Source organism: Choloepus didactylus, chromosome 5 (genome assembly GCF_015220235.1).
Source record: "Choloepus didactylus isolate mChoDid1 chromosome 5, mChoDid1.pri, whole genome shotgun sequence".
Lineage (NCBI taxonomy): Eukaryota > Metazoa > Chordata > Mammalia > Pilosa > Megalonychidae > Choloepus > Choloepus didactylus.
In genome coordinates this window covers 16,203,642-16,230,123 of record NC_051311.1, presented here as the reverse complement: position 1 = coordinate 16,230,123, position 26,482 = coordinate 16,203,642, and the positions used below count along the sequence as shown (strand labels likewise).

The window sequence follows — 26,482 nt, the reverse complement described above, 5'->3', positions numbered from 1 at the left end:
AAGCTTTAGACAAACTCAAATGGTTTATGGAATGATACTTTAGTCCACTTTAATAACTTTTACGATAAAAATGTATTGTGGATAAATGTCATGCACGTATAGCCTTTTTCTCTTTTTCCAGAACTTTTTGCCTTAATAATTTCTTAATTAAATATGTCTTTTAACAAAAATGATTCTTAATCATTTTTCCAGATCTTTTTAAAAGCTATGTACAATTATTTCAAAATGACTATGGTTTTACAATTACCTTATGGTCCAAAAAAATAATTTTTTTAGACGAGCTTGAAATGAAAACTATGAAAAGTTACCTTGTCTCAGTCAGGAATTGGGTACCTTTTAATTTATCATTAAAACTGTAATCTAGGCCACATCATCTTTGTCAATACCGATTATATTTTTATAAGTTAAAATATTACTTTGATTTTCAAATATTACTTTAAGCATCCTAAATATAAAAATGTGTTAAAAATCAAACTTTTTTCCTTGAAATAAGAAAATAGTGATGAGTTTTAATAACATTTATTCAAAATATTAAGTTCATCAATTCAAAATAAACAGCTTTCAAATTATTAGACTGTATCATACCTTTGGGGTGTCACTGTCTGTCAATTTTCTTCTAGTAAGATCAGTTAGTGAAATGAGTGATGCTGTCACTGTTTCATTCTCTTGAGACAAAGTTCCCACAGACAGTGACTCTTGAGTTTCTTTGCTGGGTGATATTGTTGTAAATGATCTATCATGGGTCTCTGATGAAGATGTACCAGACAGGTTTTCACCAGATGAAACTTCATTTGAACTCTCTGAAAAAGTTGATTCATCTTGAGACTTGAGGATCTGTGAAAGATCTGAAATAGCAGGGCTAGATCTTTTCTTCTCTGAGCTTTAGAATTACAAAACATCTCATATTAGATTATGTAAAGAAAATTTTTTATTTGCAACTGAAGAATCATTTTCATAATCTATAAGAATATTAAATATTATAATTATTCATTAATTAATGGTAATACAACTATTAAACTAATATAAATTTATATAATATCAAGTTGAAATAGTAATATATTTTCTGGGATTTAAAGTGCACAATTCACAGAATTAAGTCATTTCAACTATTCTGACACAATAGTTATTCAAGGTTAAAACAGGCCATAGAAAAAGGATATTCTCAGCCAAAGTCAAGCACAGAAAGGCTTGGAGGTTGCCCTTTAGTCCAATTATTCTGAAGTTATTTTTCCACAATTTCATTTCAGAAGGAAAATAAAAATAAAAATCTTTCCAGAGACGATCTGACATTAAAAGATCAATGTGTTCCACTTGAGTCAATTCCTAAGCTTTGAGTTAGTTTCTTCAAGGTAAGAGGTATTTATTCTCCACACTAGTGGCACAGGATCAGCTTTCAGGGTTCCAGGATGAGGGTGACCATATATCATGGTTTGCCTGCATAGTCCTAGTTTATACTTGTCCCAGCATCCCAGTTTAGACGATAATTTAAATGGTCAGACTACCTATGTTCTACATAAGAATTCAATAAAAGCTTTTATAGCCCTATCAAATGCCACAGGGTTTGATGGGTCTTCATTTTAAATAGCTATTAATTCAATGAATATCATTTGCCTAAAGTTTTGTTGGAAAGTGCCTCAAATTATGTGAATTTTTGGTCTCACAGAGGCAAAACTTTTTAATGTAACTATTGCCGCTCATCCTACATTTGTTAGTTTAGAATGAATTTCAAACTCCAGGGTTTGGATTTAAAAAATGGGGGAAGAGGGGGTCAATCCTGAAAATAAAAGTATAACGGTAGTTGATGGTTAAAAAGACACATAACTTATGACAAACAGAACTTTGCAGTGGCATTATGAAAGGATTTCCAAGATTAAAGTACGAAGAATAGATAGGTGGCCACCTCTGCTAAATTGTTAAGGATGGCATCTCATCTTCAAACATGATTTAATAGTTTTATTAGGCACTTGAATTTAAGATGACTAGTTCTGAAACAAAGCCCAACACTATCCTGGAGACCATTTTTTATTACATACCCTAGAGGACTCTTGTTGCTAGGCAAATGAAGCATAAAAATAGTTCAAATAAAATAAATTGATCTTTTTTAGAAGCATACCTAGAGTTATACACAAACCACCCACCAGTACTACCTCAAAGCTATAAGATAAGATAAAGTATTTTTAAAGATTTTGGAATGCCTACTAAGGGACATCATTAATCACTTGATTCTACACAGGCAAATAACCCTTTCTAACAATAGAACAAATATGTAGCAATCTCAAGAGCAATTCCCTAAATACTTAATGTGACAGTTCATTTATAACCATGCTCTCACATTCAAGCATTTCCTGATTCTATTGTCTCTTGTAACTGTAAAGGACTACTGTGTAACAATGATACTTCTTCAGGATTGGAGGGAGGGTGGATAATAGGGATGAAAAATACTAAAAAGATATGAAAGCAGCATTGTATTCAAATTCCCATCAGCCAAAGTGATATCACCAAGTGGGGACAGGCACAACTCCAAAGACTTGGTAATTTAAAAGAACAGAAAAGCTATGGAATATAGCCTATACTCACACAGAAAATAATAATAAAGCAAGTCATTTCCCATCCCCATTATTTGGTAAATTATCAAAAATAACTTGCTAAATACAGTTTGCAAGCATTGCTAAATTTATGATTCCTTGTCCACATTAGATTAAGATTCTTTCCCATTATCACTTTATATTTAAATATCACAATGTTATAGTACAATTATGACCATGTATTTTAATAGCTTAGATACAAGAATGCTATCACTCTACATGACAATCTTCCATTATCACTGAAGTGATACAGACAATAAAACTCCTGCTTGTAAAAGCATTTAATTCTCATGACTAAGTATTGCATCATTTTCCACTAAGCAAATAGATGTATAAGGGAACAGTCTGTTTTGCATATCGTAATGGTCACCTCATAATCCTTTTTGATACATCATATCACCCTGGCAAAACAGAAAATTATCATTGGATAACTCCTCAATTATAACCTTTTTAAAGGTTAAACCCTGTTTTTAACCTTTTTTTCAAACCTTATTTTTCAGGAACTTTCATTCATTCCATCCATTTTCTAAACTGTCAACACATGTCCAATCCATTCCCTCCCTCCTCAAAAAACAAATGAACAGACAAAACTCTCTTGAAATTATTGATATATACACTGAAACTTTAATTATCAGTGCAAACATAGAGGAAAATGGATTTGTCATTCGTATCCGAAATAATACAAGATATATACTGCATTTGTATATACAAGAAAAACAAAGAAATATCTAGGTCTCAAAGTGTGCAATGTAGTACAATACAAAATTATTCTAAAAATTAAAGGAAATTTTCAATATAGTGAATTGAAAAAAAGTCAAAATTTGTCATAAATATTTCAATATTTTTTAAAAATTACAATTAACATTATTCAAATTCTTGATAGTGACTAGTTTTAGTATCCTCAACTAAAAGGAAACAAATAATTGGAAAAGGTTCAGTAAAAGTTCAAGATGATTAAGAGTCTGGAAAAAATGAGAGGTTAACATACTCGGAAATATTCTACCTATATAAAATAAGGCTAGAAGATGGCGGACTGGTGAGCTGTATATTTTAGTTACTCCTCCAGTAAAGTAGGTAGAAAGCCAGGAACTGCGTGGACTGGACACCACAGAGCAATCTGACTTTGGGCATACTTCATGCAATACTCATGAAAACGTGGAACTGCTGAGATCAGCGAAATCTGTACGTTTTTGCAGCCAGGGGACCCACGCCCCTCCCTGCCAGGCTCAGTCCCGTGGGAGGAGGGGCTGTCAGCTCCAGGTAGGAGAAGGGAGAACTGCAGTGGCAGCTGTTATCGGAAACTCATTCTACTGATCCAAACTCCAACCACAGATAGACTGAGACCAGACACCAGAGAATCTGAGAGCAGCCAACCCAGCAGAGAGGAGACAGGCATAGAAAAAAAACAGCACAAAAAATTCCAAAATAAAAGCGGAGGATTTTTGGAGTTCTGGTGAACATAGAAAGGGGAAGGGCAGAGCTCAGGCCCTGAGGCTTATATGCAAATCCCGAAGAAAAGCTGATCTCTCTGCCCTGTGGAGCTTTCCTTAATGGCCCTAATTGCTTTGTCTCTTAGCATTTCAATAACCCATTAGATCTGTGAGGAGGGCCCTTTTTTTTTTTTTTTAATCCTTTTTTCATTTTCTAAAACAATTACTCTAAGAAGCCCAATACAGAAAGCTTCAAAGACTTGCAATTTGGGCAGGTCAAGACAAGAGCAGAACTAAGAGAGCTCTGAGACAAAAGGCAATAATCCAGTGGCTGAGAAAATTCACTAAACACCACAACTTCCCAAGAAAAGGGGGGTGTCCGCTCACAGCCATCATCCTGGTGGACAGGAAACACTCCTGCCCATCGCCAGCCCCATAGCCCAGAGCTGCCCCAGACAACCCAGTGTGACGGAAGTGCTTCAAATAACAGGCACACACCACAAAACTGGGCGTGGACATTAGCCTTCCCTGCAACCTCAGCTGATTGTCCCAGAGTTGGGAAGGTAGAGCAGTGTGAATTAACAAAGCCCCATTCAGCCATCAGTTCAGCAGACTGGGAGCCTCCCTACACAGCCCAGGAGCCCAGAACCACCCTGGGGGGACGGCACTCACCTGTGACATAGCACAGTCATCCCTCAACAGAGGACCAGGGGGTGCACGGCCTGGAAGAGGGACCCACTTGCAAGTCTCAGGAGCCATACTCCAATACCAAGGACTTGTGGGTCAGTGGCAGAGACAAACTGTAGCAGGACTGAACTGACGGATTAGACTATTGCAGCAGCTTCAAAACTCCAGGATCACCAGGGAGATTTGATTGTTAGAGCCAACCCCCTCCCTGACTGCCCAGAAACACGCCCCATATACAGCGCGGGCAACACCAACTACACACGCAAGCTTGGTACAGCAATTGGACCCCACAAGACTCACTCCCCCACTCACCACAAAGGCAAAGCAGGGGAGAACTGGCTTGTGGAGAACAGGTGGCTCGTGGACGCCACCTGCTGGCTAGTTAGAGAAAGTGTACTCCACGAAGCTGTAGATCTGCTAAATTAGAGATAAGGACTTCAATTGGTCTACAAATCCTAAAAGAACCCTATCAAGTTCAGCAAATGCCAAGAAGCCAAAAACAACAGAAAATTATAAAGCATATGAAACAACCAGACGATATGGAGAGCCCAAGCCCAAACACCCAAATCAAAAGATCAGAAGAGACACAGCACCTAGAGCAGCTACTCAAAGAACTAAAGATGAACAATGAGACCATAGTATGGGACACAAAGGATATCAAGAAGACCCTAGAAGAGCATAAAGAAGACATTGGAAGACTAAATAAAAAAATGGATGATCTTATGGAAATTAAAGAAACTGTTGACCAAATTAAAAAGATTCTGGACACTCATAGTACAAGACTAGAGGAAGTTGAACAACGAATCAGTGACCTGGAAGATGACAGAATGGAAAATGAAAGCATAAAAGAAAGAACGGGGAAAAAAATTGAAAAAATCGAAATGGACCTCAGGGATATGATAGATAATATAAAACGTCCGAATATAAGACTCATTGGTGTTCCAGAAGGGGAAGAAAAGGGTAAAGGTTTAGGAAGAGTATTCAAAGAAATTGTTGGGGAAAACTTCCCAAACCTTCTAAACAACATAAATACACAAATCATAAATGCTCAGCGAACTCCAAATAGAATAAATCCAAATAAACACACCCCGAGACATATTCTGATCACACTGTCAAACACGGAAGAGAAGGAGCAAGTTCTGAAAGCAGCAAGAGAAAAGCAATTCACCACATACAAAGGAAACAGCATAAGACTAAGTAGTGACTACTCAGCAGCCACCATGGAAGCAAGAAGGCAGTGGCATGATATATTTAAAATTCTGAGAGAGAAAAATTTCCAACCAAGAATTCTTTATCCAGCAAAGCTCTCTTTCAAATTTGAGGGAGAGCTTAAATTTTTCACAGAAAAACAAATGCTGGGAGAATTTTCTACCAAGAGACCTGCCCTACTGGAGATACTAAAGGGAGCCCTGCAGACAGAGAAACAAAGAAAGGACAGAGAGACTTGGAGAAAGGTTCAGTACTAAAGAGATTCGGTATGGGTACAATAAAGGATATTAATAGAGAGAGGGGAAAAATATATATGACAAACATAAACCAAAGGATAAGATGGCTGATTCAAGAAATGCCTTCACGGTTATAACGTTGAATGTAAATGGATTAAACTCCCCAATTAAAAGATATAGATTCGCAGAATGGATCAAAAAAAATGAACCATCAATATGTTGCATACAAGAGACTCATCTTAGACACAGGGACACAAAGAAACTGAAAGTGAAAGGATGGAAAAAAATATTTCATGCAAGCTACAGCCAAAAGAAAGCAGGTGTAGCAATATTAATCTCAGATAAAATAGACTTTAAATGCAGGGATGTTTTGAGAGACAAAGAAGGCCACTACATACTAATAAAAGGGGCAATTCAACAAGAAAAAATAACAATCATAAATGTCTATGCACCCAATCAAGGTGCCACAAAATACATGAGAGAAACACTGGCAAAACTAAAGGAAGCAATTGAGGTTTCCACAATAATTGTGGGAGACTTCAACACATCACTCTCTCCTATAGATAGATCAACCAGACAGAGGACCAATAAGGAAATTGAAAACCTAAACAATCTGATAAATGAATTAGATTTAACAGACATATACAGAACATTACATCCAAAATCACCAGGATACACATAGTTCTCTAGTGCTCACGGAACTTTCTCCAGAATAGATCATATGTTAGGACATAAAACAAGCCTCAATAAATTTAAAAAGATTGAAATTATTCAAAGCACATTCTCTGACCACAATGGAATACAATTAGAAGTCAATAACCATCAGAGACTTAGAAAATTCACAAATACCTGGAGGTTAAACAACACACTCCTAAACAATCAGTGGGTTAAAGAAGAAATAGCAAGAGAAATTGCTAAATATATAGAGATGAATGAAAATGAGAACACAACATACCAAAACATATGGGATGCAACAAAAGCAGTGCTGAGGGGGAAATTTATAGCACTAAACGCATATATTAAAAAGGAAGAAAGAGCCAAAATCAAAGAACTAATGGATCAACTGAAGAAGCTAGAAAATGAACAGCAAACCAATCCTAAACCAAGTAGAAGAAAAGAAATAACAAGGATTAAAGCAGAAATAAATGACATAGAGAACAAAAAAACAATAGAGGATAAATATCACCAAAAGTTGGTTCTTTGAGAAGATCAACAACATTGACAAGCCCCTAGCTAGGCTGACAAAATCAAAACGAGAGAAGACCCATATAAACAAAATAATGAATGAAAAAGGTGACATAACTGCAGATCCTGAAGAAATTAAAAAAATTATAAGAGGATACTATGAACAACTGTATGGCAACAAACTGGATAATGTAGAGGAAATGGACAATTTCCTGGAAACATATGAACAACCTAGACTGACCAGAGAAGAAACAGAAGACCTCAATCAACCCATCACAAGCAAAGAGATCCAATCAGTCATCAAAAATCTTCCCACAAATAAATGCCCAGGGCCAGATGGCTTCACAGGGGAATTCTACCAAACTTTCCAGAAAGAACTGACACCAATCTTACTCAAACTCTTTCAAAACATTGAAGAAAATGGAACACTACCTAACTCATTTTATGAAGCTAACATCAATCTAATACCAAAACCAGGCAAAGATGCTACAAAAAAGGAAAACTACCGGCCAATCTCTCTAATGAATATAGATGCAAAAATCCTCAACAAAATACTTGCAAATCGAATCCAAAGACACATTAAAAAAATCATACACCATGACCAAGTGGGGTTCATTCCAGGCATGCAAGGATGGTTCAACATAAGAAAAACAATCAATGTATTACAACACATTAAAAACTCGAAAGGGAAAAATCAAATGATCATCTCAATAGATGCTGAAAAAGCATTTGACAAAATCCAACATCTGTTTTTGATAAAAACACTTCAAAAGGTAGGAATTGAAGGAAACTTCCTCAATATGATAAAGAACATATATGAAAAACCCACAGCCAGCATAGTACTCAATGGTGAGAGACTGAAAGCCTTCCCTCTAAGATCAGGAACAAGACAAGGATGCCCGCTGTCACCACTGTTATTCAACATTGTGCTGGAAGTGCTAGCCAGGGCAATCCGGCAAGACAAAGAAATAAAAGGCATCCAAATTGGAAAAGAAGAAGTAAAACTGTCATTGTTTGCAGATGATATGATCTTATATCTGGAAAACCCTGAGAAATCGACGATACATCTACTAGAGCTAATCAACAAATTTAGCAAAGTAGCGGGATACAAGATTAATGCACATAAGTCAGTAATGTTTCTATATGCTAGAAATGAACAAACTGAAGAGATACTCAAGAAAAAGATACCATTTTCAATAGCAACTAAACAAATCAAGTACCTAGGAATAAACTTAACCAAAGACATAAAAGACCTATACAAAGAAAACTACGTAACTCTACTAAAAGAAATAGAAGGGGACCTTAAAAGATGGAAAAATATTCCTTGTTCAAGGATAGGAAGGCTAAATGTCATTAAGATGTCAATTCTACCCAAACTCATCTACAGATTCAATGCAATCCCAATCAAAATTCCAACAACCTACTTTGCAGACTTGGAAAAGCTAGTTATCAAATTTATTTGGAAAGGGAAGATGCCTCGAATTGCTAAAGACACTCTAAAAAAGAAAAACGAAGTGGGAGGACTTACACTCCCTGACTTTGAAGCTTATTATAAAGCCACAGTTGTCAAAACAGCATGGTACTGGCACAAAGATAGACATATAGATCAATGGAATCAAATTGAGAATCCAGAGATAGACCCTCAGATCTATGGCTGACTGATCTTTGATAAGGCCCCCAAAGTCACTGAACTGAGTCATAATGGTCTTTTCAACAAATGGGGCTGGGAGAGTTGGATATCCATATCCAAAAGAATGAAAGAGGACCCCTACCTCACCCCCTACACAAAAATTAACTCAAAATGGACCAAAGATCTCAATATAAAAGAAAGTACCATAAAACTCCTAGAAGATAATGTAGGAAAACATCTTCAAGACCTTGTATTAGGCAGCCACTTCCTAGACTTTACACCCAAAGCACAAGCAACGAAAGAAAAAATAGATAAATGGGAACTTCTCAAGCTTAGAAGTTTCTGCACCTCAAAGGAATTTCTCAAAAAGGTAAAGAGGCAGCCAACTCAATGGGAAAAAATTTTTGGAAACCATGTATCTGACAAAAGACTGATATCTTGCATATATAAAGAAATCCTACAACTCAATGTCAATAGTACAGACAGCCCAATTATAAAATGGGCAAAAGATATGAAAAGACAGTTCTCTGAAGAGGAAATACAAATGGCCAAGAAACACATGAAAAAATGTTCAGCTTCACTAGCTATTAGAGAGATGCAAATTAAGACCACAATGAGATACCATCTCACACCGATTAGAGTGGCTGCCATTAAACAAACAGGAAACTACAAATGCTGGAGAGGATGTGGAGAAATCGGAACTCTTATTCATTGTTGGTGGGACTGTATAATGGTTCAGCCACTCTGGAAGTCAGTCTGGCAGTTCCTTAGAAAACTAGATATAGAGTTACCATTCGATCCAGCGATTGCACTTCTTGGTATGTACCCGGAAGATCGGAAAGCAATGACACGAACAGATATCTGCACGCCAATGTTCATAGCAGCATTATTCACAATTGCCAAGAGATGGAAACAACCCAAATGTCCTTCAACAGATGAGTGGATAAATAAAATGTGGTATATACACACGATGGAATACTACACGGCAGAAAGAAGGAACGATCTCGTGAAACATATGACAACATGGATGAACCTTGAGGACATAATGCTGAGTAAAGCCAGGCACAAAAAGAGAAATACATGCTACCACTAATGTGAACTTTGAAAAATGTAAAACAAATGGTTTATAATGTAGAATGTAGGGGAACTAGCGATAGAGAGCAATTAAGAAAGGGGGAACAATAATCCAAGAACAGATAAGCTATTTAACGTTCTGGGGATGCCCAGGAATGACTATGGTCTGTTAATTTCTGATGGATATAGTAGGAACAAGTTCACAGAAATGTTGCTATATTATGTAACTTTCTTGGGGTAAAGCAGGAACAGGTTGGAAGTAAAGCAGTTATCTTAGGTTAGTTGTCTTTTTCTTACTCCCTTGTTATGGTCTCTTTGAAATGTTCTTTTATAGTTGTTTTGTTTTTTTTTTTTTTCCATACAGTTGATTTATAAAAGAAAAAAAAAAGTTAAAAAAAAATGGGAAAAAAAATATGTAGTGCCCCCTTGAGGAGCCTGTGGAGAATGCAGGGGTATTCACCTACCCCACCTCGATGGTTGCTAACATAACCACAGACATAGGGGACTGGTGGTTTGATGGGTTGAGCCCTCTACCATAGGTTTTACCCTCGGGAAGACGGTTGCTGTAAAGGAGAGGCTAGGCCTCCCTATATTTGTGCCTAAGAGTCTCCTCCTGAATGCCTCTTTGTTGCTCAGATGTGGCCCTCTCTCTCTAGCTAAGCCAACTTGAAAGGTGAAATCACTGCCCTCCCCCCTACGTGGGATCAGACACCCAAGGGAGTGAATTTCCCTGGCAACGTGGAATATGACTCCCAGGGAGGAATGTAGACCTGGCATCGTGGGACGGAAACATCTTCTTGACCAAAAAGGGGACGAGAAAGGAAATGAAATAAGCCTCAGTGGCAGAGAGATTCCAAAAGGAGCTGAGAGGTCACTCTGTTGGGCACTCTTATGCACAATTTAGACAACCCTTTTTAGGTTCTAAAGAATTGGGGTAGCTGGTGGTGGATACCTGAAACTATCAAACTACAACCCAGAACCCATGAATCTCGAAGACAATTGTATAAAAATGTAGCTTATGAGGGGTGACAATGGGATTGGGAAAGCCATAAGGACCACACTCCACTTTGTCTAGTTTATCGATGGATGAGTAGAAAAATAGGGGAAGGAAACAAACAGACAAAGGTACCCAGTTCTTTTTTACTTTAATTGTTTTCATTTTAATTATTATTCTTGTTATTTTTGTGTGTGTGCTAATGAAGGTGTCAGGGATTGATTTAGGTGATGAATGTACAACTATGTAATGGTACTGTGAACAATTGAATGTACGATTTGTTTTGTATGACTGAGTGGTATGTGAATATATCTCAATAAAATGAAGATTAAAAAAATAAGGATAATAGATTACACAGAAATAGTTCGCAAATGTTTAAATAATTCTTACTTTTAAAATGTTGACTACCTGCATCTAGCTTGATTAAACAACGTTGTTATTGAAATAATTAGACATCGAACTTAAACTAAAATATAAGGAAATTACATGGAAAAGGCAAACTAATTCAACACTAGACAAACAACTGATTAACAAAGGTAATAAACATGCTTCTCCTGAATGGTCCTGGTGGATATCTCCACTTCCTCATTTGGTGGCTTGGCAGAGACTCAAGATCTTTCAGTGATACCTGCAATACTGGAACGCGAACACCTCCAGATGCTCTCTTTTTCTAAGTCCATTTACCTTCGATCAGAAAGCTTCATAGTTCCAGAATCATCTATTTGTTCCCTGCCCTCCTTCCAACTTCTCTATAAATATATAAACTAGTATGTAGAGAGGATACCTCCTCTAGATCACTTTCCACTGTCCATCCAGCTGTTCTAGCCCAATATTACTTTATGTAAAGTAAGAGCTTTGGGTATCAATTGCTCTGCTTCTACTCTGCTTGTAGGTTTCTCTCAATAAAACCTGTTATGAGTATATGACTCATCTAGATATCATATCTTTGGAAAACAACAAGAATTTGATCAAGCCACCACTGAGGTGGGAAATAATCCCACTGGAGGCCTTATACCAGGCAAACCTGGAGGTGGTCCTGGGAATCCTGACACAGATGGCATTAGAATCGGGCTTCACCAGAATGACCCTGATTTACTGAAATATAAAAAGTAATAAGGAATAATGAAGGCATGAAGCATTACCAATCTTGGGTAGATTTGGAGTCATCTGTGGTATAAAACAGTGGCTGATCTGCTGTCTGTTGTGAGAGGTAAAAGTTGCCTCTGGAACTGGCTTGCTGGATCCCAGACCTGCTTTTGGTGGTACTGGGTCAATTGAGGAGGAAAAACTGCAGCCTGGCTGATGCCTTTGGTTTTTGTCCTCTTCTCCAGGTGGGAGGAGAAAGGGCCTAAAAATCCCAGAGGTGAGCTTTGGATAGGCCAAAGATGATAAAAATTAGTATAGTCGTTGTCTCTTCCAGGTGGGAGGGAAAAAATGTTAAATCAATTTCAGAAGCAAAGTTTAGATAAGCCAGATGAAAAAAAATGGGGGCAGTAAAGGGTGCACTTGCAAGTGTTCTCTCCTCTATCCCCTTGCATTCCAGCTGGGATCTCCCTGTAGCTGTAATGTCAATGCTGTAACTGCTAAATTTACTTCAAGAATAAAATTGCAATGAGAAAAAAATGGGGGAATTTCTTTAGATGGCTTTATATTTTGTGGCTATTGCATCTGGACATATGATAAAAAGTTGACATAAAATGTTACATGCTTTAATTCATAAAAGCTAGGGAGATCATGCCAATCAAGGAAAGCTTCAAAGAAAAATGGGACACAAATTTCTTGCTTTCTTTAGTGAACAGCTCAGAATTTAAATTCTTTGAATATTGAAAACAGAACAAGTCTCTGAACTTGATGATTTTTGTCTATGGGAGCCTCTAGAAAAAGGGAGACAACATGGTAAAGAGAGGCAATCTCTCCATGGAATTATACTTTTTCGAGTTTCAAAAGGCAGTTCTTGGTTGCTCATGAGCTCTTGTAAAATCAGGTGTCTGATCCTTAGAAGATGGTGATTTTCTGGCTTGATTAGCATATTTTTGAGAGGGTCAATTTGGGCTCTAAGACTGACAAAACAAAAAGGGCTCAGGAAAGATTGTTCAACACTTGGATTGAAACAGGTCTCTGTTCTTATAACATCTCGGTCTGGCTTTTTCTGAATCCTGAATGCACATATCCTAATTGCCTGGACCTAACTCTAAGCTAAAACCTAACATTGTCTTTTGTGGGCACAGGTTAAATGAACAGAACTCAGAATCTGGGACCATTGCCAGATTCTGTGGGGCCCTGAACTGCAAAAAACCTCACAGATGCAGGTTGACCCATCTTGTCACATACAAATGCGCACAGATGGTTCTCTGATGGGACCACCTGAAATTGAGTTGCTAGCTGACTCTATATTTCTGATATAGAGATTGCCATTCCTAACTTGTGATCCTGGTTAAAAGCTGCAAGTTGCAGGGAGGGGGACACATCACAGAAACTGTGACCCCTCTGCCTACTCCTGATAGATGGGATTCTAGACCCCCTGTTGGGGATGTCTTACTCCTGTTTATTACTGGGTTCAGCTTTCCAATTAGTTGCAGTTTGCCACAATATACTGACAGTTTGACTCTATTTGCCACTCCCTTCTCCTGTGGCACACACCTTAGTAAGGCAGTTTGATTCTTAAACACAGCAGTCCTCAGAAAGGGATCCATCTTTCCTATGTTGCTCACAGGATAAATGATAAGTGAAAGGGGTGGGAAGCTATATGAAACCATTTTGAAATTTTTGAATATTCAGGATTTTGTCCTGACCAATTCCAGAACATGACGTGCCCTTTTGGTTAAGTTGTACAAAAATGTTTTCCTATGAAAATGTTTTGTCCTTCTTGCATACAACCCTCCCAGAAGAAAGGTCTGGGTAAAAATATGATTTAGGAAAAAAGGTCATTTTGATTCTGAATAGGACACAGTGATTAACTTTGTACCAACTGAGAAAAATCAAAAGGCTGGCACCTTGGGAGACACAGGGCAGGATGCGGGCAGTCGTAGTCTTTTTCCTTCAGAACTCTTCAGAACTCTTCCTGGAACCGGGCCCCTCCCTGTGAAATTCCCAGTGCTGCCTTTACAAGCTGTCGAGAGTGTGAATTTAAACTGATTGCTGATCAATCAGCTTGCCATCACAGGTAACAGCACTGACTATAAAGCAGCATGGGTGGCCCCACCTCCTGTCGGCTCAGAACCCCTTCAGGTGTCATCTGCACTTGTCAGACAGATGAACTGGTGTCACTGACAAGCCAAACCATTTGGAACAGGCTGCCTTCAGGTAATCCTTCTGAAACCCAGGACTGAACTAAATCAGTCCTGGACTGGGAACCCTATGTGAGGGGGCCCAAGGTAAGAGGCTGCCCTGGGGGCCCTGTTTATCTGTACTGCTTGACTGACATATGTGTTGCATGAGGTGCCTTTTTTCAAGGATATCCAGTGCCTTTGGTGTACCCTGACTGTGATGACACTCCCTCAGCCCTGCAAGGATTCAGGATCAGCTTCAACTTAGCGATCAGAGTTGTACTGTGCCCAAAGTGATGCCTGAGGCCAGGTAAAAAAAGGACAATAAAGAAAACTGAGGAAGACTCTTGGCTCAGATAGACCTTTATAGATAATGTGATTTTTTTTTAAGAATGCAGGTTGGTCTCACCTGGAGCATGGAGTCCTACCGATAATAATTTTTGCTGTAAAGATGCTTTGGCCAAGGGCCAAGGGGGTAGACTATACAAAAGTTAGCATAGCAGTCCTGAGACTGCTATCCTTAGAAAGTCCTCCTTTCAAAATGAGCCCTTGCTGGTGTCTGGAACTTAGATTTAGGGAGGGTTCCCAACATTCTCAGAACTAAGAGTGTCCCATCATGCTTAAACTTTTTGCTCAAACAATGTGATTTATACGAAACACCTGCTTTCCTTCTGGGAGTCTGGAATTTTGGTAGGTGCTAAGCAGAGGGTGTCTACATTACCAGCCCCCAGTAAAAACTCTAGGCACTCAAAGGGTAAAGGTCGAAACTGACTGTGTTTTAAAACTTCAACTTCCATGTGAGACCAAGGGAAGAGATGTCTATTTGGCGCAGGATCTATATTTTCTAAACAGTATAACCCTACAGTCAGTTTGTTCAAACACCACAATTACATGGAACTTTGAATAGGAAGTGAGATACGGTAGGTTAGTATAGGTTAGAGTGAAATAGTGACACATCCCAAAGTAATTTGGGCAGAGAATAAAAAATATATTTACAGTCTCCCTCCCCCACCCCACAGCTGGGGGAAGGTGCAGAAATGTTGGACTTCCTCACCTGGAGTGGTATTGATGTCATCACAAACATTGGGACTGGCGGTTTGATGTGCCAAACCCTCGACCGTGGGACTTGCCCTTATGAAGCTCGTTAATGCAAAGGAGAGGCTAAACTTGCAAATAATTGTGCTTAAGACTCTTCCTGAGTACCTCTTTGTTGCTCAGATGTGGCCTTCTCTCTCTCTAACTGAGCCACCTCAGTAGGTGAACTCACTGCCCTCCCCTCTACGTGGGACCCAACTCCCAGGGGTGTAAATCTCCCTGGCAATGCAGGATATGACTCCCGGGGATGAATCTGGACCCGGCATCATGGGATTGAGAAAATCTTCTTGACCAAAAGGGGGATGCAAAATGAGACAAAATAGTTTCAGTGGCTGAGAGATTTCAAATGGAGTCGAGAGATCACTCTGGTGGACATTCTTATGCACTGTATAGATAACACCTCTTAGGTTTTAATGTATTGGAATAGCTAGAAGTAAATACCTGAAACTACCAAACTCCAACCCAGTAGTCTGGACTCCTGAAGACAATTATATAATAATTTAGATTACAAGCGGTGACAGTGTGATTGTGAAAACCTTGTGGATCACACTCCCTTTATCTAGTGTATGGATGGATGAGTAGAAAAATGGGGATAAAAACTAAATGACAAACAGGGTGGGATGGGGGTTGTTTGGGGTGTTTTTTTTTACTTTTATTTTTTATTCTTATTTTCATTTTTTCTGGTACAAGGAAAATGTTCAGAAATATGAATGCATAACTATATGATCGTACTGTGAACAGTTGATTGTATATCATGGATGATTATATGGTATGTGAATATATTTCAATAAAACTTAATTTTAAAAAAAAACTCTAGGCACTGAGTCTCTAATGAGCTTCCTTGGAGACTATATTTCACATGTTGTCATAATTTATTACCAGAGGAATTAAGGGCATCCTGTGTGACTCCACTGGGAAAGGACTCCTGGACATTTGTGCCTGGTTTCCTCTGGATTTTGCCCTGTGCCTTTCCTTTTGTTGACTTGCTTTGTGTGTTTTGGCTAGAATAAGTTATAGCCATGATAATGACTATATGCCAAGTCTTGTGAGTCCTCATAGCTATGTGTGTTGTCTTGGGAATCACTGACATATAAGGCTACTATTTTTATACTTTATATTATACTGAGCTTGCTGTTTCTCTCTTGGATTTCATAATTGATATGGAAGTTCTGGATTATTAAACCAAGAACAAGTGCACAAACATGCTGGTTGGAAAACCATCCTGTTCATAACTGGTTGGCCAAATACATGATAAATAGTTGTCCGAACTACCAAGGTCATTCAATAATATTGCATATAGTGGGAGGATAAAATAACTTACTGTCCTCAAAGAAAATCCAATGCACACAGGGATGCCATGCAATCCTAATTGTCTGGTTGAAAAGAAAACCACTGGGCACCTCATACTGGACTATTAAAGGTTAAACAACAATAACAACAACAACAAAAAAAAACCCAACTGTAAACCCCAGCCTTTGGCATTACACCAGTTATTGAATAAATTGCTGCCACTACTAATACATGTATGCAGCCGAGGACTTGGCAAGTCATGTAGTATATGTTTATTATCTTTTCTTGGGAATATTTGAATTCCTATCATACATTTTTAATGGACAGGACAATCTCCAGAATGAAATGAACTATTAGCAATATCCAGACATTGTGTTAATTGGCGACATTTGGATAGTGGTCAACACTGGGGAAGCACTGCAAGATAGGCTTAAATGAAAACATAATCCAGTGGCCCCACCATTCAAATTAATTGGGGTTAGTGGTTTATTTGGAAAGCACCAAAAAGAAATATCCTATATCATTTAAAGGCAAAATTATTGGCCCTAAAGCCCCCAACTACAAAGGACTGTCCTTTTTAAATACTGGTGGCATCACATTCTAATCTGTTGATCCTTCAAAACATCTGTTTCAAAGCAACTAATTTTAAATGGAAGCCCCAGATCTGTTCAATAGAAAAACAGCAAAGTCTCTCACTGATATCAGAAAAGTTGGTATACAAAGTGTCTAGTCCCTCCAGGTGTGCCCTTTTTCTAACAAAGCCATTCCTCCAAACAGAAAGTGCTCACTGTTAAATGGCTAAGTGTTCTCTATCTCCTCCCAATTCCCCTGTAATTTTGTAAAGGACTATGTGAGGAGGGAGTCCCTCCCTGGAGCACTTTCCATGGTGAATCTGGTTGTGCTCAGTCCAAGCACAACTCTCTATAGGATAATGATAGCTCAGGGGATATGTGCCCTCTCCTGCTTCTTAGTTTGTAGGTTTCCTCTATAAAACCTACCTTGTGCCTACTCTTTGGATCACTAGCAGTACACCCCTGCTCAACAGTTTACTGAGGAAATTACAAAATCTCCTCTAGAATTTTTAATAAGGTAATTTTTCATTTATAGAAATTTATTCTGATAAAAAATGGAAATAGACAAAATATTTTATTAGCTTTTTTATTATATAATCAGATAATCTCTTTTCTTAATAGATAATACCTTCCTGGACTACCCAATTTAAATTATCCTTCCCTGTAACTCTCCGTTAGTTAGGGAACTTTATTATCTTCACCTATTACTGTCTAAAATTATCATGTTCATTTACTTTAACTTGTTTATAGCCTATCTTTTCCACTCTAATGTAAGTTCTGGAAAAGAGACCTTATCAGTGTTAGCAATAAAACCCCAGTGCCCAAAAGAGTACCTGGCTTATGAAGCTGATAAAAACATCTGTTGAATGAATGAGTTTACTAAATGAACGAACAAGTAAATTTAATAACTAATCATCTAATCCATAGAGAAAACATGAACAAATATTAATACTTCTCTTTCATAAAGACATTTTTGTGATTTAAAAACCTAAGTATTATTGGGAACCGAAGACCAAAAAACAGGATTTTGAAAGAATATGCTGGATGTGCAACTCTTAAAACACCAAGAAATAGTTTACACTTTCATTTCTAAAAGACGTGAGTTTCAATGATGTAAAACATTTAAGAAAAGCAAACAATGCATATGCTATGAAACACTAAGTTATTAAGATCTATTTGTGATTAATTAAATATTTGCCACTAATTCATTCCCTCAACCAAATAAATAGCTCGATGTCTTAAAGCGCAAAAAAAGTTGTACTTTATTGTAGGCAATACCAGAGTCTGTTCAGGTGGGGTGTCCTTACTTCGCTCAAATCCACTCACTCTCTGAAGGTTTGGGAGACTTTTCCAAAGTATTTCAGAAATTCTATTAGGATCTAAGAAGTAACCCAAAATGAAGGTTGATGAATAATATTGTGCCATTGCACTTAATAATTTGAAGTTTTTAAAATCATATTTAGCAATATTCAGCCTTAAGTTGTTAAGGACAATTATTTTAAAAATCTGTGGAGTTGATAAAACCTTTCTCATGTCATAGCTCCCATTGTTCTCCTCAGCCTAGACTCTAACAAAATGAATAGCCTTTCCCTTAGCCCATTGTGCAGATCCAACCCATCTATCTTTCTTAAATCAAATGCTATGTAATTCCCAATGCAGCCAGAAATAACTTTCCCTCCTTTTTGATGCAGCTTCTTAACTTTGTATAGAATGCATCTTCTGCATTATACTGTACTTATTTTTGTACGTCTTGTCTGCCTTCCTAAAATGTCAACATTTATTTGTTATCCTTGTATCCTCCCATAATATCTAGCAGAGAGCCTTGCACAGATGAACATTCAGTCCATGTTTCCTCATTTGAACTAAATTGAATTGAAATAATCTTCCTCCTGAAGTTAGGGAAAGTAAACATTATATCTATCAACGTTTATAGGAAAAAGCCATTTAAGGGGAATTGATTTTCACCATGATTTTCCTGCTCCTTAAGTCCTATATTCCCTATCTTTCAGTTGCTCTTTCTCATTCAACCTTTTCCCATTCTATCCCTTTCCATTATTACTCCCAACTGTGACTTAAAAGGCAAGGAGAAGCGGGGTTAACAGGGGCAGTAACTCACTGTAATATTATCAAACTCACTCCAGGATTTTTCTGAAGGTTCATGGAAAGTAACCAAGATTACCTTACTATGGCTTCATAGAGACTAGAGAATCTTTTTAAAATACTTTTTTTAAGCCAATATTTCTACTTTTTGAGATTCACCAAGAGTCTAAAGAGTCTATCATATTAACCAACAGCAACTAAATATTCAATATCAAAACAACTTTATCAAAAGTTAACACTTGAGATTCCTTGGGTGATAAATTATTGACTTTCTCTTCCACAGGTTTTAGAGCCTGCACTTGAACATATTTCCACAGAAAGACTATAATCTACAACAGTGTGCCATGCTCTACCCTAACCTCACCAGGAAGATGAATATCAGCTTTGTTTCTATTTCTACACAGTAGATGATTGTTTCCATTTAAGTTGAAGATAATTTTTCTTTCTTATATCTTCTCCAATATTCATATTTATAATGTAAATGAATAAATGACAAAAAATCTACCTGTAATAAGTTTGTAAAGCAATAAGTAATTAAATCAATCTAATTTTCCCTTGAGATGTTGATATATTAAAAATCACTATGGACCTTTAAAATGGACTTTTTCAAAAATTCTGGCCATTAATCATTATACTTGTCATCTAATTCTTTCTAATTCATCTGGGCCTATAATTTAGAAATATTAAAAATCGGAATGAAGCACAGACATGCATACTTCTAGGTAATTTCCTTTTTTTCAATGTGGTAAACAAAGTCAAAAATTTATTTATTAAGCCCTGTATAATTAAAGAATAAGAGTACACTGAATTTGAATTCTCAATAATTAAGATCACTGACTGAAATGAAACATCCATACCATTTATTTTCATTGTATAACAATGTCTTGCTGACAGGAATTGCTGCCCCACAAATATATCTGGCTAAGTTTTACAGTTTCTTGACTGGTTTGAGAACAGGTTTGTGAATTAATCATAATATGGTAATCAGACTCACTCACTATTGAACACTAAAAAATTTAATTGAATGAATCAAGCAACTCAACTATTTATATGCATATGTATAAGATGATTAAGCAGAAATAAAAGGCAAAATTGACTTTTTTTTAAGTGAGTTGTTTTACGTATCTAAGTCATGCCTCTTAATGATGATATTTAACTTAATTTTAATAAGGGTCAATTCCTCCCTATCTGGAAATATAATTGTTTCTATAAGAAAATAATAAGTGGGTTTCTACGTCATATCTGGTCTTTAAGTTGGTGTCAAAAAAATTTTGATTTTTGACTGCATCCAAACTCTTGTATCTTTCAAAAATTCTAACATTTCAAACATTTTCTATTTAAAATTAGTTTCAAAGATAAAATAGAAATAAGCAAAGATATAAATCAAGGAGTTTTATGATACAAAATTTAGATAAGGTATTTTCACCACTTAGGTATGTAAACTAATAAAGATTAGAAGAAGATAGGATATATATTTTTTTAATTTACCTTTGTTCACTTGCACTTCCATGTCGGATGACTGAGATCTGTGATAAAGATAATATTAAGTTTAAATACACTAAATACACAGATAAAATATTTGCATTAAAATTTTTTAAAAATTTAAAAATATTTACATTAAATCATTTAGAAAAATATCCAAAGCCATTTTTTTAATATGGCAATTTTGTAAGGTTAAGGTCTCAGTGAGACATTATCATATTTTGACATGTCAGAGTCATTATAAAAGAGGAACTTGTACTATCTTCTATACCTTGGGTCACAGAGAAAACCAAAACTATTATTTGTATTTCTAAATGAGAGTAAAGTGGGTATGACGGTTAGGTTCATGTGTCAACTTGGCTTCGTGATGGTGTCCAGGTGTCTGGTCAAGCAAGCACTGTCCTAACCATTACTGCAAAGACATTTGTGGCTAGTTAATAAACCAGAAGGCTGGTTTATTAAATCATCAGTCAATTGACTGCACCTGTGACTGATTAAATCAACAAAGGGCGTGTCTTCTGCAATGAGAGAATTCCATCAGCTGGATTTAATCCAACCAGTTGAAGACTCTTAAGAGAGAACCTTCACTTCTTTGACAAGCCAGCATCTCTTGAGGAGTTCGTCGAACACCTTCTTCAGAGTTGCCAGTTCACCGCCTGCCCTATGGAATTTGGACTCATGCATCCTGCCCTACAGAATTTGGATTTGTGCATCCCCACAGTTGCGTGAGACACTTTTGTAAAATCTTATATTTACAGATATCTCTTGCTGGTTCTGTTTCCCTAGAGAACCCTAGGGTTTAAAGCATTTAGGAAATAAAAATTAGTTTTAAATTATTTATTATGCAATTATTAATCCTTTTAAATACTCTTTTTGCATGGTTTATAATGTACATAATACATTAAAATTTATATAATTTATAAAAGAATTTTTATCTTTTATAAATTTTTAAACACATATTGAGACTATATGCTCAAAATATGTTTATCATGGTGTGTGATCAAAAATGTTAGATCAGTGGCCTAGAAAGTGTGATTTTATTAGTACACTGCCTTTTGGGAAGGTAACATATTTCTCCTGTAACATAAACCTAGAAACAAGGTTTTATCCCTGAATTTCAACCTACTTCAGGTTTCTTTATATACAGAGATTAGCGGCTTTGCCTTTAGCCCTTGTGAAAAAGACTTCTAGACATTCACCAAACTCATTTTCTTTTCTTCTTAGGAACTTCGCTAATCGACATTTCTAAGTCCCTCCTGCACTTAAATATGGTAATGAAAGGTGAGAGAAAATGATGTGCTTCACTTCCAGGCCAAGTCAATGAAAATGACTCATATTTGGTCCTCCATGCCCTTTTCTCTTTTGATAGCTGGATGTCTATGCCCATGGTGACCCAGAAACCCACACTGATAAGATGGCAAGCCTCCAAAGGCCAGAATTCAGGGAAGACAATGTAGAGAAGAGTCCCCTACCACCACCGCTAACTCGAACTTCCCTGGACTATTCAGTTAAGGAAATCAACTTCCATTGTGTTTGAGACATTATACCTTTTGGCTCTGTATGTCACAACATTTAGCCTATATATTAACTAATATACCACCAGAGGTTTTCATATGGCCTAGGCTGACAAATAGACAAGAGCTAAATAATAATCCAAACTCATGTTTACATAGTGTTTCACAACATACAAAGCCATTCGTAAATATTATCTCATTTCACCCTCGCAGCATTTTTAGAAATTATCATCCCACATTAATAAGGGTTTTATAGATAATTATGTGTTCTTGCCCCTCCTTCTAATTTACAAAGGACTATTACTGTAATAAATAACCTTAAAAACAGGTACAAAAACAAACAGTAACTACTTCTTTCAACATGTCACATTATTTACACACACACACACACACACACACACAACAGGCTTTTTATGTAATGTAATTTAATGTCCAGTAGTAGGAGTTTCTTAGATTTTTCCTTTACTTCTTTTATATTTTAGGTTTCTATCTCCAGTAACACAGGGTGAAGGTAAGCAGGTCTTCCCTGTAAAGCTCAGACTCAAGAGCACTGAGAGCTTCCCATCTCAGTTAAGAAAGCCCTCTCTTGATGTGGGCAATGTTACAGCTCCACAGTCAAGCGAGGGCACCATAATATCTAAGAGCACTGTGTCAGCAAAAGAAGTGAAATAAATTCATAGTTATAATATCTACAGAAAGACCTCATTAGTTATGGAATCAACAGAAGAGCACATCTGCCTCATCGATGCACAATTACTTTTTTAACAACATATACCTTACATGTTACTCCTTTACCCAAAAACATTTAGGAATTCTTCCTTTTCAGAAAACCGAACACCAAACTGCTTAACATGGGATTCGAAAGTCCTCACAGTCTTCTACAAATGTCCTTCTGGTTGGCAGCCTCTAAAAGGACTCCCAGTGAGCCCAGCCTCAGGGTGTTCATGCGCATGGTATCCACCCCGAGAGTGGGCTGACCCAGTGTGACTACTTCTAATGAACAGGGTATAGCAAAAGTGAGTGACGTTACTTGCAAGGTTGGGCTTCTCCCTCCCTCTCTCTCTCTCATGCTCATACTCATGTGCTGAGTATTCTCACGGACAGGCTCCACTGGCAAGGAAATGATATCACCAGCCCACAGCCAGCCCACTTCTGAGGCCTAACAACAGCTATCTGAATAAACTTGTAAGAATATCCTCCCCGAGCCAAACCTTGAGGTTATGTGGCCAAGACCTGCACCTTAATTACATCCTTACGAGAGACCCTGACCAGGGGACCCTGCTCAGCCACTCCTGGATTCCTGACCCACAGATCATGTGAGATAATTCACAACTGTTGTCTGAGCCACTAAGTTTTGCGGTAATTTGTTATGCAGCAAAAAATAACAGCTTTTTGTCCCTCATTCATCTTTTAACCAGATGCATTTTAGGAAATGAGGGAGGAAGAAACAACGTTTCAAGAAAAAAGAACAAAATATGCAAAAGCTTGAGGTGACAGAAACCATGATCTGTTCCATGAACTGAAAGATCAGTCTAACTGAAGCTTAAAATACATGTTTGTGGAAATGTGGATTTGAAGGCATGGGCAAAGGCCTGGGCTGCTAATGAGAGGTGAGACTGGATAGGGTCTCTGGCAAGAATCAGACCTGGCAAAGTCTTAAACCATATGTTCTAGTTTGCTAATGCTGCTGGAATGCAAAACACCAGAGACAGATTGGCTTTTATAAAAGGGGGTTTATTTGCTTACATAGTTACAGTCTTAAGGCCATAAAATGTCCAAGGTAACACACCAGTAATTGGGTACCTTAACTGGAGGATGGCCAATGGTGTCCAGAAAACCTGTTAGCTGGGAAGGCACATGGCTGGCATCTGCTCCAAAGTTCTGGTTTCAAAATGGCTTTCTCCCAGAACGTAACTCTCTAGGCCACAGCTCCTCTTCAAAACATCACTCTCAGTTGCTCTTGGGTCGTTTGTCCTCTCTTAGCTTCTTCGGAGCAAAAGGCTGTTTTCAACGGCTGTCTTCAAACTGTCTCTCAACTGCAGGTCCTCTCTCAGCTCCTGTGCATTCTTCAAAGTGTCCCTCTTGACTGTAACAAGCTCACTCCTTCTGTCTGAGCTTATATAGTGCTCTAGTAAACTACTCAAGGCCCATGCTGAATGGGCAGGGCCAAACCTCCATGGAAATTATCCAGTCAGAGTTATCACCCACAGTTGGGTGGGGCACATCTCCATGGAAGCAACCTAATCCAAACATTCCAATTTAATCAACACTAATATGTCTGCCTCCACAAGACTGCATCAAAGAACATGGCTTCTTATGGGGGATATAATATATACAAACTGGTACACCATAATTAGGAAGTTGTACTTCAACCCAAGAACAATAGGATCCATTAAAAGTTTTAGGAAAGGGAGTAATATGAACAGATTTCACTTTTTTCAAGATTTCTAGATGACAATGTGGAAACTGGATTGAAGATAGTTAATTCTGGAAAGAAAGAAAACAATTAGAGTCTTGGTGGCACCTTGACTTAGGGAACAGTCAGTGAGATAGGAGTAACATGGACAGAATTGAGATAGTTTGAGACAGAAACTGAAAGAATGGGGAAAAAGGACTGGAGAATCAACAATGATCCTCCAAGTTTCTAGACTGGGCAGTTAGGTGGATGGAGATGCCAGGAGATTGTGACTATTGGGAAAAGAAAGATGTTAGGGAAGAAGGCAGTTAGTTCTTTGGGGATTAATGAATTCTAGATGCTTGTAGTCCATTCAAGTAGATTTATTCAGTATGCTGGTGGGTAAAAGGTCTGGAAATTAGGTGTATCTAGGTTAGAGCTAAAAGATTTATGTACCACTGGAAGCTAGGAAGGTATAAAAGCATGCCCGGAAGAGTATGAGCTATAAAAAGAGAATCTAGGACAGAACCCAGAGAAATAACTGTTAAGGATGGATAGAGCAAGATGAGATCAAAAAGGAGTACCAGAGAAATATAAGGAAGTAAATAAATAAACTGTCCTTACACCCAAGTACAGAGCATATTAAAAAGAAATAAATGTGAGGTGCACTGATCAAACTTGGTCAGGTGCTGCTAATGGGATAAGTGAGATAAAACTGAAAAAGCATACTTCAGAATAACATAAAGTAGATGCTTTGTGAACTTGGCAAAAATAATTTGAATACAGAGGTTGGGAAGTGATGTTTACAGTTAACTGAAAAATTACTATAAGAAAATGGTGAGTATCAAAACCACCAGTAATGATGTCTCTTGTTTAATTTAGCAGAGCAGGCCAATCAGAATAAACAATATCACGTACCATTGTGCAAAGAACCTACAAAATATTAGAGGTTTAACTAAAGAGTGTTTAAGTAAATACATAAGAAGATAAGGTATACGTAAATTTGTATATAAAACCATTAAGAATCACCTGCCCTTGTTGAAGGCTACAAAATGTTTTAGGTAAGGAACATGCTCTTTCTGTTCAGATTCACTTTACTATTTAGTCTAACTTGTTGTATATTTAATCTGTCACAGACGATAGCATCCATTTTGGATTTAGGGAAAAAAAATACTGGGAAATACAAAACACCAAAGTATTAACAAAAGGAGGGCACTGAGTGCATCCATAAAGACAGGCAAAGATATCTTCAGGCATGATTTTGGAGCCAGAAGACCTGCATTTGAAATCTAGCTCAACATTACTGTGTATGTTGCATAGTTGACTTAATTCTTTTAAAGTCTCGGTTTCTTCATCTTTAAAATGTGGGTACTAATAGCAATCTTACAGTGTGGTGTAAGTGGCTAACATATATATATATATATATATATATATATATATATATATATATATATATATACACATACAGATATACAATGACCAACATGTTTGAAATTGTGTTGCTTCCCTTTACCTTTGTCTTAAAAGGTAATGACATGTTGAAAGAAGTAGCTGGTTTAGCTGACAAACTTTGCATTTCTAGAAACATTTACTTTCATATTCATCTCAGTGAACTTCACATATATATTCACTGATTTACTGACTTAATTAAAATTTTTTTCTTTCCCTTAGAGCAGTTTTCTTTATATATATATTTTTTCCAGGTAGAAGTTGATGTGGTTCACAATAAACTTAAACA

General features: G+C 37.2%; 1 protein-coding gene across 1 annotated transcript in view; it reads right to left on the bottom strand.

Moving 5' to 3' along the window:
- The window catches only part of CCDC7 (coiled-coil domain containing 7), a 329,716-nt gene that overhangs the window by 162,437 nt on the left and 140,797 nt on the right, over positions 1-26,482 (bottom strand). Inside the window, exons 16-17 of the mRNA XM_037837696.1 lie at positions 20,842-20,879; positions 586-880 (exon numbers count right to left, since the gene is read on the bottom strand). Of these exons, the coding sequence (XP_037693624.1) occupies positions 586-880; positions 20,842-20,879 (333 nt within the window). The remainder of the gene's footprint in view (positions 1-585; positions 881-20,841; positions 20,880-26,482) is intronic.